Below are 14590 nucleotides of genomic sequence, written 5' to 3'. Positions count from 1 at the left end.
TCCCGGGCACAATTGGCAAGGCCATGATCAGTAGAGAGCTAATACACGTGATACTGATTGGTACGATACTGATTGTCAACCATAATAGTACTGCCTAATTAGCATAATTTTACGTAGCATGCTCATGACTAACGTCGCGTTAGTTAGCATGGTTTAGTTAGCCCATCAACTTGCATGCTTCAGTTAGCCCAGTCCTAGCTTTACATATTATTTCACTAGTATGATCTTCTTAGCGTGATTGTTTGATTGATTTGTGGGGTTTAACGTCCCAAAACCACCATAAGATTATGAGAGACGCCATAGTGGAGGGCCCCAGAAATTTCGACCACGTGGGGTTCTTTAACGTGCATTCAAATTTGAGCACACGGGCCTACAACATTACCGCCTCTATCGGAAATGCAGCCGCCGCAGCTGGGATTTGAACCGGTGACCTGCGGGTCAGCAGCCGAGTACCTTAGCCACTATACCACCGCGACGGGGCATGACTTAGCGTAATTAGCTTGTTCATTGCATGTCCTGGCCTAACTAGCGTAGTATACTGTCCAGCGAAATAGATAATTACAGGGACGCACGTGCTCAGGTGCCAACATACGATGAAGACGAAGGCTCGCACCGGTCAAGCAGTTCGCTAGAATGTGCAGGAAGACCATAATGATTAACACGTAGCCTCAGGTTAAGCTGTGGTCGTGTTGTCATACGTTCGGAAGAAACTTACTTCATTGATTGATCGATTGATTTATATGTGGAGTTGAACGTCCCAAAACCACCATAAGATTAAGGAGACGCCATAGTGGAGGGCTCCGGAAATTTCGACCACATGGGGTTCTTTAACGTGCAATCAAATTTGATCACACGAGCCTACAACATTTCCACCTCTATAGGAATTGTAGCCGCCGCAGCCAGGATTTGATCCTGCGATCTACGGGTCAGCAGCCGAGTACCTTAGCCCTAGACCACCCTGGCGGGGCCGGAACTAGCTAAGATGTCATCTTTATTGTAAAACAGACTTAGTGCAGGTATTAAAACTTCAAAATAAATTTAAATACCCAGTCCCACTAAAAATTTATATCTTTACGGAGAGTTTCTGACACTTTTATAGCATCCGTGCACTTCTGCACTCAGTGGAACTACAAAAAAAAATTGAAATAAGATGCCCATGGTTCGAAAACAGCACCCAACTTTGTCGACCGTCTTAAACGCGATGCCTTGTTTCATGGTAACTAGAGAAGCGCAGCGTGCTGAGGGTTAAGTTTGGCGTTTTTGAACTGTTGGCTCATTGGAAATGAGGTATCGCCAGAGCTCTGAAATTCCCCTAGTTGATACCAAGTTTCGCCAAAATCGGGCGATCTTGTATAGCGCTCCAGATAAGGCTGTATTGGTAGTTTTGGTCAGGATTGTTGAAGCAGTGCTCGTTGAAAGAATGCAGCTGAGGATATTTAAAACATTGCAGTATTTGACTCATTTTTGTTTATTAAGAACGTCCTTTTGGAGTAAGCATTACAATAAATAATTTCCTCATTTCTTAGACGTAAAAAACACCTTTGTGTGCTTTATGCTTCCCTAAAATTTTGCCTAAATTTGGTTTCTGCGTTTGGCTCATTGTAAAAAAAAACGCTTAATACATCGTGATATATTCCTCTATATGCCTGTAGTTTATAGTTAACAATGGAGCAAAAAAAAAAACACGGGACACAAAATAATGAGAACACAAGGATAGGTGCCAGACTCGCAGCTAATTTTCATTCACGTCAACTCACACATATAAACAGGCATGCAGTAACAAAAACCACGTAAGTGTAGCTATGTTCTAGCCGAGCAATAAAAATGCGCGGAGACATTTGAACTAATATTGTGGGGTGGCTTTGCGCGTGGCGGTTGCTTCCGAAAGTGCCGAGCTTGTTTACAAAAGAAATGCAGGTGAGCATGTTTTTCCTTCGTTCATGTAACTAAAAAAAGTCGAGTAAAATTTATACTACCTTATTCCCCCTTATTCCCGGCATTTTTAGAGATCTCTTGTGTCCTAATCAGTGCACGAAGCAATAGGAATTTATGGTATAACGAAAATAGACCATCAGCAAGAGCGTAATCGTTGCAATATACGAGGGGTTTCGTTTTTGTGCCCAACAGGACATCGCCGAGAAAGTTTGCGGGGTTATCGACGGATTTCGCTGTACATTTCAATAATCCCTTATAGCCAGCATAAATAAATGTGATATTTTGATCCTATGTGCTACTTGCTACAGGTTGCCACCACGTGCTGGCGCAGCGCTCCATAGTCTGCTAACATAACGCAGTGAACCACACTCGCACACCAAAAATAAGAACAGCGGAGATCATTCAGGTTTAAAGACGCGCGCTGACGTCAATTGTTCCTTGTGCTCTCTCTTACTGCTTGACTCGTAGCGCCTTCATCAGAACCATAGACGGGAGATCATAATGACAGAGCGCAAGAGACCTTTGTAGCACCCATTGTTCTTGATTCATTTCATGGCGAAAGCTGTATATGGTTAAAAGAAACGAAAAGCGGTTCGGCATCGGTATCACGAGCGGTCTCCATTGGCTGTGCTCTCAGCATCGAACCCAAGTAAGCGCGCCGTTAGCTGAGTTGTGATTGACGTCGTCTACCCTGTCGTAGCCTGGACGTCGAGCAGGCACGCACCAATTTCTACAGAAACCTTTCACGTGGGTAAGCAACGGACAACTTCAGAATAACGCCGACAGTGGAAACGTGAGAGAGCTCGCATGCGCCGGGCTGATGGTGCAGTCCGGGCACAAAAACAGGCCTGGTAGGCCAAGCGCTGCCAGTAACTGCATACCGGTGATCCGACAGCGTTCCGAGCCATGTAAAATTGCAAGCGGGGATGCAAGCACCGGTTGCAGGTTGATCCTGCCAATACCGCCACCGATTTAACTCGCGATGTAAAACGCTTGACTCTTCGCCGGGTCGAATAAGAGCCGTTGCGGGCACGCCAGCGTCAACGTGACAATCGCGGGAGCGTGTTCATCCGGCCGAACGAAAGCTTTCAGCGGGAGTTTCTGCAACGGCACATTGGCTTGGGCTGCGATTTCTGTGACCACCTGTGGTTGGAGAACAACCACTGTGATTAACGCATTGAGAAGTGCATATAACCGCTCATTGCACTTCTCTATAACCGTGATCATGCGAGGCACTATTCAAGGCATGTGAAATAAACACTGTTGTAAACCAAGCCAAACGTGCGTCTAACCTCTTTAAGAAGCACGGGCATGCTACCCATAACTGTGAAAGGCTTCAGTGCAGAGCCTGGTTGAATGAACCGCTGCTAATCACTGGGGCCGCACGTTTAAGCTTTGGCTGGTTGACCACTTGCACGGTGTGCTCAGGCGGTAATATTTTGAGAATTTACAGGAAAATTGATTCCAGAGGCAATATACACCGGTACGAAGGTAATTAGATGGCGACGCAAGAAAGCGAATCATTACCTCTCTAAAAAAACAACAGTGGGGGCATCGCATTGTCTAGCTGGCAATATAGAGAGGTTTAAAGGCCTGACATTGTTTGCACAAAAGTTTATTTCTACGTATAAAGCAACAGGCTCAGGCTGAAGGCATGTGGAACTCTACTAATATATTTATTTATTAAGCTTGATATTCCCATTACGGCTATGCGCTCATCGTTGGAAACGACCAGACGCGATATGTGTGAGCACGTGATTAAAAGTGCGCTACTATTTTTAACCTTACGAATAGTACAAAACATTCAGGATGTGTCTTTTTCTTCGCACGCGAACTTTTCTTGCTCAAAGCTAAACAAAGAAATAAGAAAATAAAAGAGACGTGCGTGCCATTTAAGCCTTTGATCAGTCGTATGCCAAGCTTAGTGAGAATATATTAGGATTTTAACTGCTAAAACTGTGAAGCATGGTAAATGTGTTTTAGACAAAAAATTGTAAATATCGGTTAAATAGTGACAATATTCTGCCTTTTGAGTTGTTTACATCTGGTATTTCAACTTTTCAGTGTTTGATATAAACGAAAGAACTACTGAATTTTCAGCAAAGATTTAATTTGAATACGAAGCAATATGACATTCCCAACGCATTCAACAAAATTTCTTGCTCACCTGATACTTGGTAAGAACATAACGGGGTGAATCTTCGCGTTTACTTTTTATTATATATTTTATGCCCATGGTAAGACCTTCGATAACATTTCCAACTAGCCCTAAATATTGGTAAACTGATTAACTATAATAAATCAGTGAAGTGTGTTCACTTACAGTAAAACGCACTAGAGTAACATAGGCATGTGAAGCAACAGATATATGTTGTCTTCAGGTATTTAGCTTAACTTATGAGCGAGGATAAATACAGTCGATAACTTTTAAGGCATTCACTGCAATGCTGTTTATTTCTCATGTCGTGGATTTGTGTAATAGCTTGCTGATTGATTTGTGGGGTTTAAAGTCCCAAAACCACCATTTGATCATGAGAGACGCCGTAGTGGAGGGCTCCGGAAATTTTGACCACCTGGGGTTCTTTAACGTGCACCCAAATCTGTGCACACGGGCCTACAACATTTCCGCCTCCATCAGAAATGCAGCCGCCGCAGCCGGGATTTGAACCCGCGACCTGCCGGTCAGCAGCCGAGTACCTTAGCCACTAGACCACCGCGGTGGGGTGTGTAATGGCTTGCTGTTCTATTAATAGTTTTCTGCAGAATGCACTGACGGTTGGTGCAATGGACATATAACTAAGTATGGAAAGTCGTTGAAACTACGTGATGGTGTTTTAAAGTCCAAGATTTAGTACTTTCTTTGAAGCCAGAATTCCCTACATTGACGTGATTTCAGTCAGGCAGAGACGAAAAGAAAACACTAATACTTACTCTCTTATCTTATTTCTCAAAATAAACAAAACTGTCATACATCGAAGACGAAAAAATCGCAGAATACCCACGGAGCGAATGATGATGAGTGGGGCGAAGCGGTCAGTCAGTCCATCCGTGCATCCATCCATCTGCTCGTTCTTGTTTCTGTCCGTCCATCCGTCAGTGCGTCGATCCGTGCGTCCATTCATCTGTCTGTGCGTCCTAGCCTTTCCATCCGCCTGTCTGTCTGTCTGTCTGTCTGTCTGTCTGTCTGTCTGTCTGTCTGTCTGTCTGTCTGTCTGTCTGTCTGTCCGTCCGTCCGTCCGTCCGTCCGTCCGCCTGTCTGTCTGTCTGTCTGTCTGTCTGTCTGTCTGTCTGTCTGTCTGTCTGTCTGTCTGTCCATCCATCTGTCCGCCATCTGTCTGTCGGTCCGTCTGTTGGTCCATCGCTCCATTTTTTCAACACTTTAAGGGTCGCTAACTCACATCTTATACAAATACCACCATCTAGCGGACATTCCAAAGACTGAACTAGGGGTGGCTACTACCTACTACGACTACTAATACTACTGCTACTACTACTACTACAACTAACACTATAATACTACTACTACAACTTGGGCACGCCTTAACAACCTTCGCCCCTAAAAATCACCGCGTGGTGTCATGCGGCTGAGGATGAACAATACAGTTTTGCATCCATCCATTCATCGGCTACGATATTACCCAAGGTAATTCCTGAGTGCAGCTGTGTCTGGGGCAAGACTAATTATTTTGGCTAACTGCAAGGTATCCACTACGCCATCAATCATAATTTTTGTAACGCACGACATCACACAATACGCTATTATTCGTCTTTCTGCGCATAATCGAGGTAGCCGCTAGATATCTGAAAGGTATTATGCACAATTTGTTGGTGCTGCATACTACTGATGATGAAAGTGATTTGAGGCTGAGCCCTTTGTAGTGGGTCGAATCGTTAATCAGCACACTTGTCACGCGATTAGTATAGTGTGATGACTGGTTGACGTTTTGCCCTTCGCCACGCTGTATTACATAAGTTAACTTGATTCCTTGTCCGACATAACGCCTTCATACTGTCTTTTATAAGTGAAGCATTTTTTTCGTACTGCAAGCACTTTGATTATCTATCTATCTATCTATCTATCTATCTATCTATCTATCTATCTATCTATCTATCTATCTATCTATCTATCTATCTATCTATCTATCTATCTATCTATCTATCTATCTATCTATCTATCTATCTATCTATCTATCTATCTATCTATCTATCTATCTATCTATCTATCTATCTATCTATCTATCTATCTATCTAACTATCTATCTATCTATCTATCTATCTATCTATCTATCTATCTATCTATCTATCTATCTATCTATCTATCTATCTATCTATCTATCTATCTATCTATCTATCTATCTATCTATCTATCTATCTATCTATCTATCTATCTATCTATCTATCTATCTATCTATCTATCTATCTATCTATCTATCTATCTATCTATCCAGCCGCCTACATAAGTGTGTTCTCGTGATTGCCACCTTAACTTGAGGTACAGGAAAAAATTGGCAGATCCCACGTACTGTGAGAATCGATGATATGCGAAGCACGAATGAGAAATGTTGATATGTCACTTTAAAATCAGCACAACGTTACGCGGTGAAGGTAACTGATGCCATGCATGACCTCTGTGTGATGATTATCATGTTTGGATGTGTCGTTTACCTTCGTCATCTATTCACGTCACGTGATACCAAATTTTGTATATATGGAGCTAGCGAAACGGCCGCAAGTATGCTATGAGCGTGACACGTTGCCATGTTCTTACATTACACGCGTGTCAGCATTATCATGTTTGACCAGGGATATATTTAGCCATCCATTGACGTCACGTAGCACCACACTTCGTATATGTGGAGTAAGAAAAACTGTCGCGATCGCATAATGAAGCACCCAATATACTCCAACGTAGCGTTGACGTGCGCGCACGCTGGGCACAGCGACGCAAACGTTAGCAAAACGCGAGTACTCTATAGCCGGATGCCAGGCGCAACCAGCGTTCGTCGGCACAGCTCGATGGTAACCGGCACGAAATGCGACATGCTTCATTTCGCGTCGATGCGTTTCCCACAGAACACTGCGTCTCCCTCTTTTCGTGACGGAGGGATGCCGGACGTGCTGAAATGTGCATGCGTCAAACAAACAACATTCCACGGCGCTCGCCTGCGAATATATGGCAGGACCGGCACCTGGCGTGGCAACGCCGGCGTTACGCGACGAAATGAACGCCGGCGAGCACGGGCCCCATGTCGCGTCGAAATGTATTGGCTCCTTGACTGTGGCGTGTAGTTGCGTTCTCTCATGACACGCATTTCAAGATTATCATGTTTGTATCAGTCACATACCTTCGTCATCCATTGGCGTCACGTAATACCAAATTTGGCATATGTGAAGCTAGCGAAACGGCCACGAGCGCATCATCAGTGTGGCATGTAGTCATCTTTTTACATGCACGCATCTCATTATTATGGCGTTTGGATGTGATATTTACTTATGTCGTCCATTCGCGTCACGTAATACCAATTGTGGTACTTGTGAAGCTAGCGTAATGGCCGTGAGAGCATCATGAGCGTAGCATGTAGTAATGTAGTTACATGACACGCATCTTATGTTTAACATGTTTGCACCAGTATCATACTTTCGTCATCCAGTCACGTCCCGTAATACCAAATATGTGAAGCTAGAAAAACGGCTGCGAGCGCATCATGAGCGTGGAATGTATTCATGTTGCTACATGACACGTAATATCATAATTTTCATGTTAAGGTATGTAACTTGTGCTCGCGATATAATCATGTCATACCATACCAGTTTTGCAACATGCCATGTGAACGAAACCACCGCAAGAGCTGCTTGACCATGAAATGTAAAACATGACATTCATGACATACATTTCATAATTTTCATGTTACAACTAGTCAAATATATTTTTCATACAGTCATGTTCTGCCATATCAAATTTGGTATCGATACCATTATCGAAACGGCCAGCAGAGTTAAAAGTCGTAGGCGGCTAGATAGATAAATAGATCTATCTCTCACATCTTTCAGATAGACGCTCTCATATCTCCCAGATAGATATCTCTCAGATAGACGCTCAATGTCGCCGAAGTTTGCTAAGAAATGCTTCCCATTTAAAGAAATTGGCAGATCCCACGAACAGTGGGAATCGATGACATGCGAAGCACGGTTGAAGAAGTTTGATATGCCACTTTAAAATCAGCCCCACGTTATGAGGCGGTGGTAAATTATGCTGTATATGACTTCCATGTGATGACTAACCCGTTTAGACGTGTCATTGATCTTCGTAATCTATTCATGTCACCAGATACCAAATGCGGTATATGTGGAGCTAGCAAAACAGCCGCGAGCGTGCTATGAGGGTAGCATGTAGTCATGTTTTACATGACATGCATATCATGATTATCATATTTGGACGTGCTATTAATTTTCGGTGTCTATTCACGTCATGCAACACCAAATTTGATATATGTGAAGCTAGCGAAACAGCGGCGAACGCACGTAGCATTCATTGATGCGCGGTCACGCTGGTGCAACGACGCTACGCTAGCAAACCTCGACCACACGCTAGGTGCGAAAAGGGTCTGTCGGCAAGGCCCAGCGGCTACCGGCAAAAAATGCGACACGCTGCATTTCGCGCCTATGATGTTACCCAGACAGCAACGCGTCTGCCTAGCTTCGTGATGGAGGATTGGATTGGATAAACTTTTAATTGGTCCTACAAAACACAGATCACTGTGTTGCGGGCAGCTCCCACGTGGGGACTGAGATGCCAAGCTCCTCAGCCGCCTCACGGGCTTGGTGGACAGCCCAGAGCTGATCTGCCAAGGACGAGCTGCGGATTGCCGCCTCCCATCTGGCAGAGGTGATGTTCGATATATGAGCGAATTTGGTGCACTGCCAGAGCATGTGTTCTAATGAAGCTATTTCCCCTCAATATGGACAAAGTTTACTTGGGTATAAGTCAGGGTACATGATGTGTAACATTTTCAAAGTAGGGTACATTTGCGTTTGCAAAAGCCTTAATGTAAGTGCTTGGGGCCGGGTTAGATTTTTGTGAGGTGGAGGAAAAATCCTTCTAGACAGGTAGAAATGTTTAGTGAGCTCGTTAAATGTTGTAAGAATTTCCCGGTTATCCCAATCACCGATAGAACGCATCCCCGGGGAGGCGCGGTTGGAGAGTTCTCGCGCCACCTCGTGTGCTACTTCATTGAGATTGGGAGGGAAATCGTTGATTTGCCCAAGGTGAGCTGGGAACCAACTCAGAAGATGATGCGTTATGTTCTTGCCTTGCTGTATTCTCAGCGTTTGTTCAGAGACCGTCCCCTTGGCGAACGCCCGTAGTGCTGCCATGGAATCACTGTAGAGGATTTCAATGTTATCCATCTTGAGTGCTAAGGCGATGGCCACCTGTTCCGCAATGATTGGGTCTTTCGTCCTGACCGTTGTTGAGTTGACGACATGGCCAGCCCCATCAACCACCAGTGCCACAAACGCTTTCCCATTGGCGTAGGAAGCCGCGTCAACAAATACGACACTCGTTCCTCGTTTGAGACTTGACGAAGTATAGTGCTGGCCCTCGCTACTCTTCTTCCGACGTTGTGTTCTGGATGCATGGTTTTTGTTATAGAAGACGCCGTGACATTCTCCCTGATGTTGTCGGGGATATCATTGTAATTGCGTCTGATATTCATGGGGTGTTGGCCCAACTCCTTCAGGATCATTCTTCCCGACCTTGTTGTAGATAATCTTGCAAACTGTGCTCTCTCTTGGGCTTCTGCTATTTCTTCGTGCGTGTTGTGAATGCCAGGCTAAAGCAGACGCTCGGTGCTGGTATGTATGGGTAGGCCCAGGACCTTCTTGATAACTTTCCTGAGGAGTACATTCAGTGTCTCGGACTCTGCTTTTGACCAGTTGTGCATTGCTGCTTCGTACGTGAAGTAGCTTAGAACAAACGCATGCATCAACCTGATGAGGTTGTCTTCCTTAATCCCATTTCTTTTGTTGGCCACTCTGCGTATGAGGTGCACCGCACTGTCTGTTTTCCAAGTTAACTTGGCTATAGATTTGCTGTTGGCGTGGCTAGAATCTATCAGCATGCCCAGGACTTTGATCGAGTCGACCCTCTGGATGGCATCCCCTTGATTTGTACGGAGGTGGATGTCTATTTGGTTTAACGGCTTCCATCCCCTGGGCTTCGGTCTCCGGCGTGCAGTCCGATACAGTAAAAGTTATGACTTACTCGAGGAGCACTTGAGCCCAGAAGGACGAAGGTACTCTTCTACGGTGTCAATCGCCTCTTGCAGGGCGCTCTCAATCTGCTCCTCGCTTCCACCTGTGCACCAGATGGTAATGGCATCTGCGTAGATGCTGTGGTTCAATCCTTCAATGCTCGATAATTTCTTTGACAGTCCAATCATGGCAATGTTGAACAGCATTGGTGAATCACTGCCCCTTGCGGCGTACCCCTTGCTTCTAGTTCAATTGCTGCAGTCTCAATATCTGCAATCTTCATCACGGCTTTCCGATCTGTAAGAAAGGACCATACGTAGTCGTAGAAGGCTTTTCCCAGACCAAGCTTGAAAATTGCTTCGAGTATGAATGAGTGGTGGATGTTGTCAAACGCTTTTTCTAAATCTGCGCACAGAATGGCTCTCAGGTCTCTGGTTTTGTTGTCGATGACCTGGTGTTTGATAAGCTTTAATGCATCTTGTGTTGATAGCCCTGCCCTGAATTCCACCTTATTGTGTGTATATATGTCGTTATCTTCCAAGTACATGTTTATCCTGTGCAGTATGGCATGTTCTGCAACCTTGCCGATACATGATGTCAAGGATATTGGCCTCATGTTGTACAAGTTAGGGGGCTTTCCTGCCTTAGAAATAAGGATCGTCCTGGCCAGCTTCCACTGCTCTGGCACCCTGCCTTCTTTCCTTGCTGCATTGATCATATCTTTCAGGGTTTCAATTGAACAGACATCAAGGTTACAAAGGGCCTTGTTTGATATACCGTCCGGGCCAGGGGCCGACCTGCCATTGAGATCATGCAAGGCTCTTCTGATCTCCTCGATGTTAAATTCGCCCTCAAGACCTGGATTGGGCCTGACCTGGTACTGTCTACTTGGTCGTGCTAATCCTCTTTTGATTGGGAAGTACTTATGCACTAGCCGCTGCACAACTTGCTCTTCTGTAGTGCACCCTATCTTTTTATGCAAAATTCGAGCGATAACATGCTTTTGATTTGTTTTGGTGGTGTTTTCGTTGAGAAGATGCTTTAACATATTCCTTTTCTTGCAATTGCGCATCTGACCATCGCCGGAGTTGCAGATTTCGTCCCATTGCTGCCTGTATAGTGCGCGACAATGTTCCTCGACTGATCTGTTTACTTCAGCTATCTTCTTCCTCAGTCTTCGGTTCAGGCGCTGACCCTTCCAACGATTCAGTAGTGCTTGCTTTGCCTCAAGAAGATGACCGAGCCGGCTATCTATTCTTTCAACCGGAAAATCTGTGGTAATGGTGGAGGAGACAGATTTGATGTCATCTTTAATCTGTTTGACCCACTGCTCCAAGCCTTGTCTGTGGCCATCTTGTTCCCTTTCCATCCTTTTCTTCCTGAACATATCCCAGTCTGTGAAGTGAAATTCTCTCTGCTTTTTACGCTCCACGGAGAAGGTAGTGGCAAGAATGCAGTGGTCACTCCCTAGGTGTACAGCAAGGTTCATCCACTGGGCCTTCTTGACGTTCCTTACATATGTAAGGTCCGGGGTGGAATCCCTGCAGTAAGATGTATCAAGCCTTGTTGGTAGGCTGGGGTCTGTGATTAGGGTGAGATAAAGTTCACTGGCACTTTGCCAAAGTCGATTTCCTTTCCCCAGTGTTGTACTTGTAACCCCATGTATGATGAGGGGCGTTGAAATCACCTGCTATGACAAGTGGGCATTCCCCGGCGATATTAACAGCTTTCTTCAGAACCGTCTTGAACGCTTGCTTTTGTTCCTTTGGACTGCTGTATATATTAAGAATGAAAATGTTCTGACGGTTTCTGGTACCTGGCACGATCTCTACCATGACGTGTTCCAACCAGCCTGCTTCTATCTTGAGGTCGTGGGTTACGTGTGTTAGTTTGTTGCATACGAAGATGCAGACTCCCCTCCCTTCAGTATCCCCTATTACAGGCCGGAATCCAGGCAACGTTTCTTGCGGTGAAAGGGTCTCTTGTAATAATATAATATGAGGCTTTTCTTGGCTGCTCCTGATATACTGCTGTAGGGCTGCCTTCTTTTGAAGGTAACCTCTACAGTTCCATTGCCCGATACGAAATGCTTCACGTAGCGCTGCCATCATGGTTATTACATGGACGGCCAGAGCCTGATGCTGCACCTGTGGACAGGTTTGGTACCACTAGTATTGGTGGCCGAAGGGGTGAGTTTGGTGCATGAGGAGGCCTTGCTGTATTGTGCAGATATGCTTCGACCTTTGTAATGCGCAAAGTCATATGCTCTTCCAATGCCGCCACGCTTGACTGTAGCCTACCCATCTGCTCGCTAAGATTGGCTACTACTTTGCTGAGCGTCTCAAAGACCTTTTTCATAGTCGCTTGGTTGGCTTCCGCGTGTTCTGCCATGACTGCCCTCTTTTTTGTGGTTCTCGAGTGTGGTTATCCACGTTTTCAGCCACAAGACATCAACTGGCTGAGGCATTGGCTGTGAAGACTGCGCGCTGGTTAGCTTAGTGAGAAGAATTTTTATTTCCTTTAACTCAGCTGATAGCCTCTCATTCGATTTTGTAAGTCTTGCGTTTTCTTGCTCTAGCTGTGCAATTCTATCATGCTCTGGCAGGTTACCTGTCATCTCCTCTGCCGCGCCGTTGCGCACTCGCTCAGCCCAGCTGCCTTTCGATGAAACAGCAGGCGTCCTCCCCGGGTGTGAAGCCGTGATCTCGAACTGAACGCCAGGCAGCTGGCTATTCGGGTGCCGCCCAGGCTGATCCAGACCCTGATGGTGACCTTGAGAGCTCGAGCGCCCCGTGATTGGGAGCGGGCCTTGTGTCTAGAACCTCTTCTGGAACGCGACCTCCCCGTAGAGTGGGGCCGCCTTTCCTGTTCTTGTGTAGTCTGGATGCTCTGGGTCCCGTAGGCTGGAATAAGCTGCTTGTCGTTGATGTCTGGACTCGACGTGATTGATGCGTCCCGGGCTTCTGTGGCTGCTCGCGATCTTTCCCAACGTCTGCGTCTCACGACGTATGGCACTAAGAACCTGTTCTTGCACTCCTTGTCTGCCGTGGGATGGTGACCGTCGCGCAGCCTGCATCTTGGATTGCACTGGTGCAAGCTATCTGGGTTCTTGATCTCGCAGCCTCTGCAGATGGCTTCAGCTAGGTTCGGACAGACGTCAGACCGATGTCCCAGCTTTCCACAGACGTAACATATATCTATGTTCTTGCGGTAAAGGGAGCACTGCAAAAGTGAAGGTCCATATCTCACGAATCTGGGCACCTTGTGTCCTTCGAACGCTATTATATTTGTCCCAGTGTCCTTGATTCTCTTGGCCTGCAGCGTGAGCGGGTTGTTCGCGATCACAATATTTCGGGTCAAAATGTCCTGAGTATCGCTTACGGGGATCCTGCGAATCACTCCTTTACAAGTATCGTGGGGTGCCTTGGCGTATGCGCTAACCTCGAAAACTTTGCCTCCAATGTCAATTTGCTTGACCTTGAGGTATCTTGAAGCTCTGTATTGGTCCGGAGTGCTTGCCACCATAATGTTCTGCTGCAAGTTGGAACAGATGATGGCCTGTATGGCCTCCTCCTCTTTGATGCCGGCCGCCAGTACTATCGCGTCTGCCACGGCTCTAGTGCCAATTCCCGAGATATTTAATCCTCCACGTGGTCGTACCACAATTTTGCTGAAGTCCTTGGGTAGTGGCGGCATGCGTCCAGCTCGCAAGATTGTATGCTTGGTATTATACCTACTACGACTGGCTTGAGCGTCTCCCGCAACGCCAGCTTTGGTTGAACCCTTGGCAGCAGGAACGCTAACCGCGGCTTGCTTATTCCTTGAGCGTCTCGTTTCGGCTTCCTTCCAACCCATGTCTTCCGTGCAATCCTCTGGAGAGATGTCTTCTCCATCTACTTGGTATTCCATTCTCACTTGCAGGTCCTGGAACGCGCAGAGCGTTCAGTCACGTTGGCGCCGGGTCGGCGCATCGGCGACAATCGCCTCCTTGGTTGTTACGCTTAAATCCCCCGGTGGCGTTGCCGTGTAAAAATGCCCCCAAAACGGTTTGAAAGTCCACTAACCAGCACAAAGGTGGTATCTGCTAATTTCTTGAGAACTTAGGCACACGATGAAACTGAAACCTCGGCGACAAATTCGTGAATACTACAGGAAAGCATTCTTGAAAGGAGGAGCCAATCTTCGTGCGTCCGCACTGGTCGGCACCTAGAGCGTCATCCCAATTTGGTGTTACGTGCCATCAATGGATGACAAAATATATGACTAGTGCAAACGTAATTGTGACACGCGTGTCATGTGAGAACAAGACAACCAGGCTCATAGCGCGCTCGCGGCCATTTCTCCAGCTCCACATATACAAAATTTGGTATCACGTGACGTGAAATGATGACGGAGGTAAACG

General features: G+C 46.0%; 1 protein-coding gene across 2 annotated transcripts in view; it reads left to right on the top strand.

Annotated features, from left to right (window-relative positions):
* The window catches only part of LOC119159970 (uncharacterized), a 144943-nt gene that overhangs the window by 18965 nt on the left and 111388 nt on the right, over nt 1-14590 (top strand). For both annotated transcript variants that reach the window (XM_075890082.1, XM_037412750.2), the window contains exon 2: nt 4000-4112. In XM_075890082.1, the coding sequence (XP_075746197.1) occupies nt 4064-4112 (49 nt within the window). In that variant the 5' untranslated portion in view covers nt 4000-4063. The remainder of the gene's footprint in view (nt 1-3999; nt 4113-14590) is intronic.

Source organism: Rhipicephalus microplus, chromosome 3 (genome assembly GCF_043290135.1).
Source record: "Rhipicephalus microplus isolate Deutch F79 chromosome 3, USDA_Rmic, whole genome shotgun sequence".
Lineage (NCBI taxonomy): Eukaryota > Metazoa > Arthropoda > Arachnida > Ixodida > Ixodidae > Rhipicephalus > Rhipicephalus microplus.
This window is presented reverse-complemented; position numbering and strand designations above follow the sequence as displayed.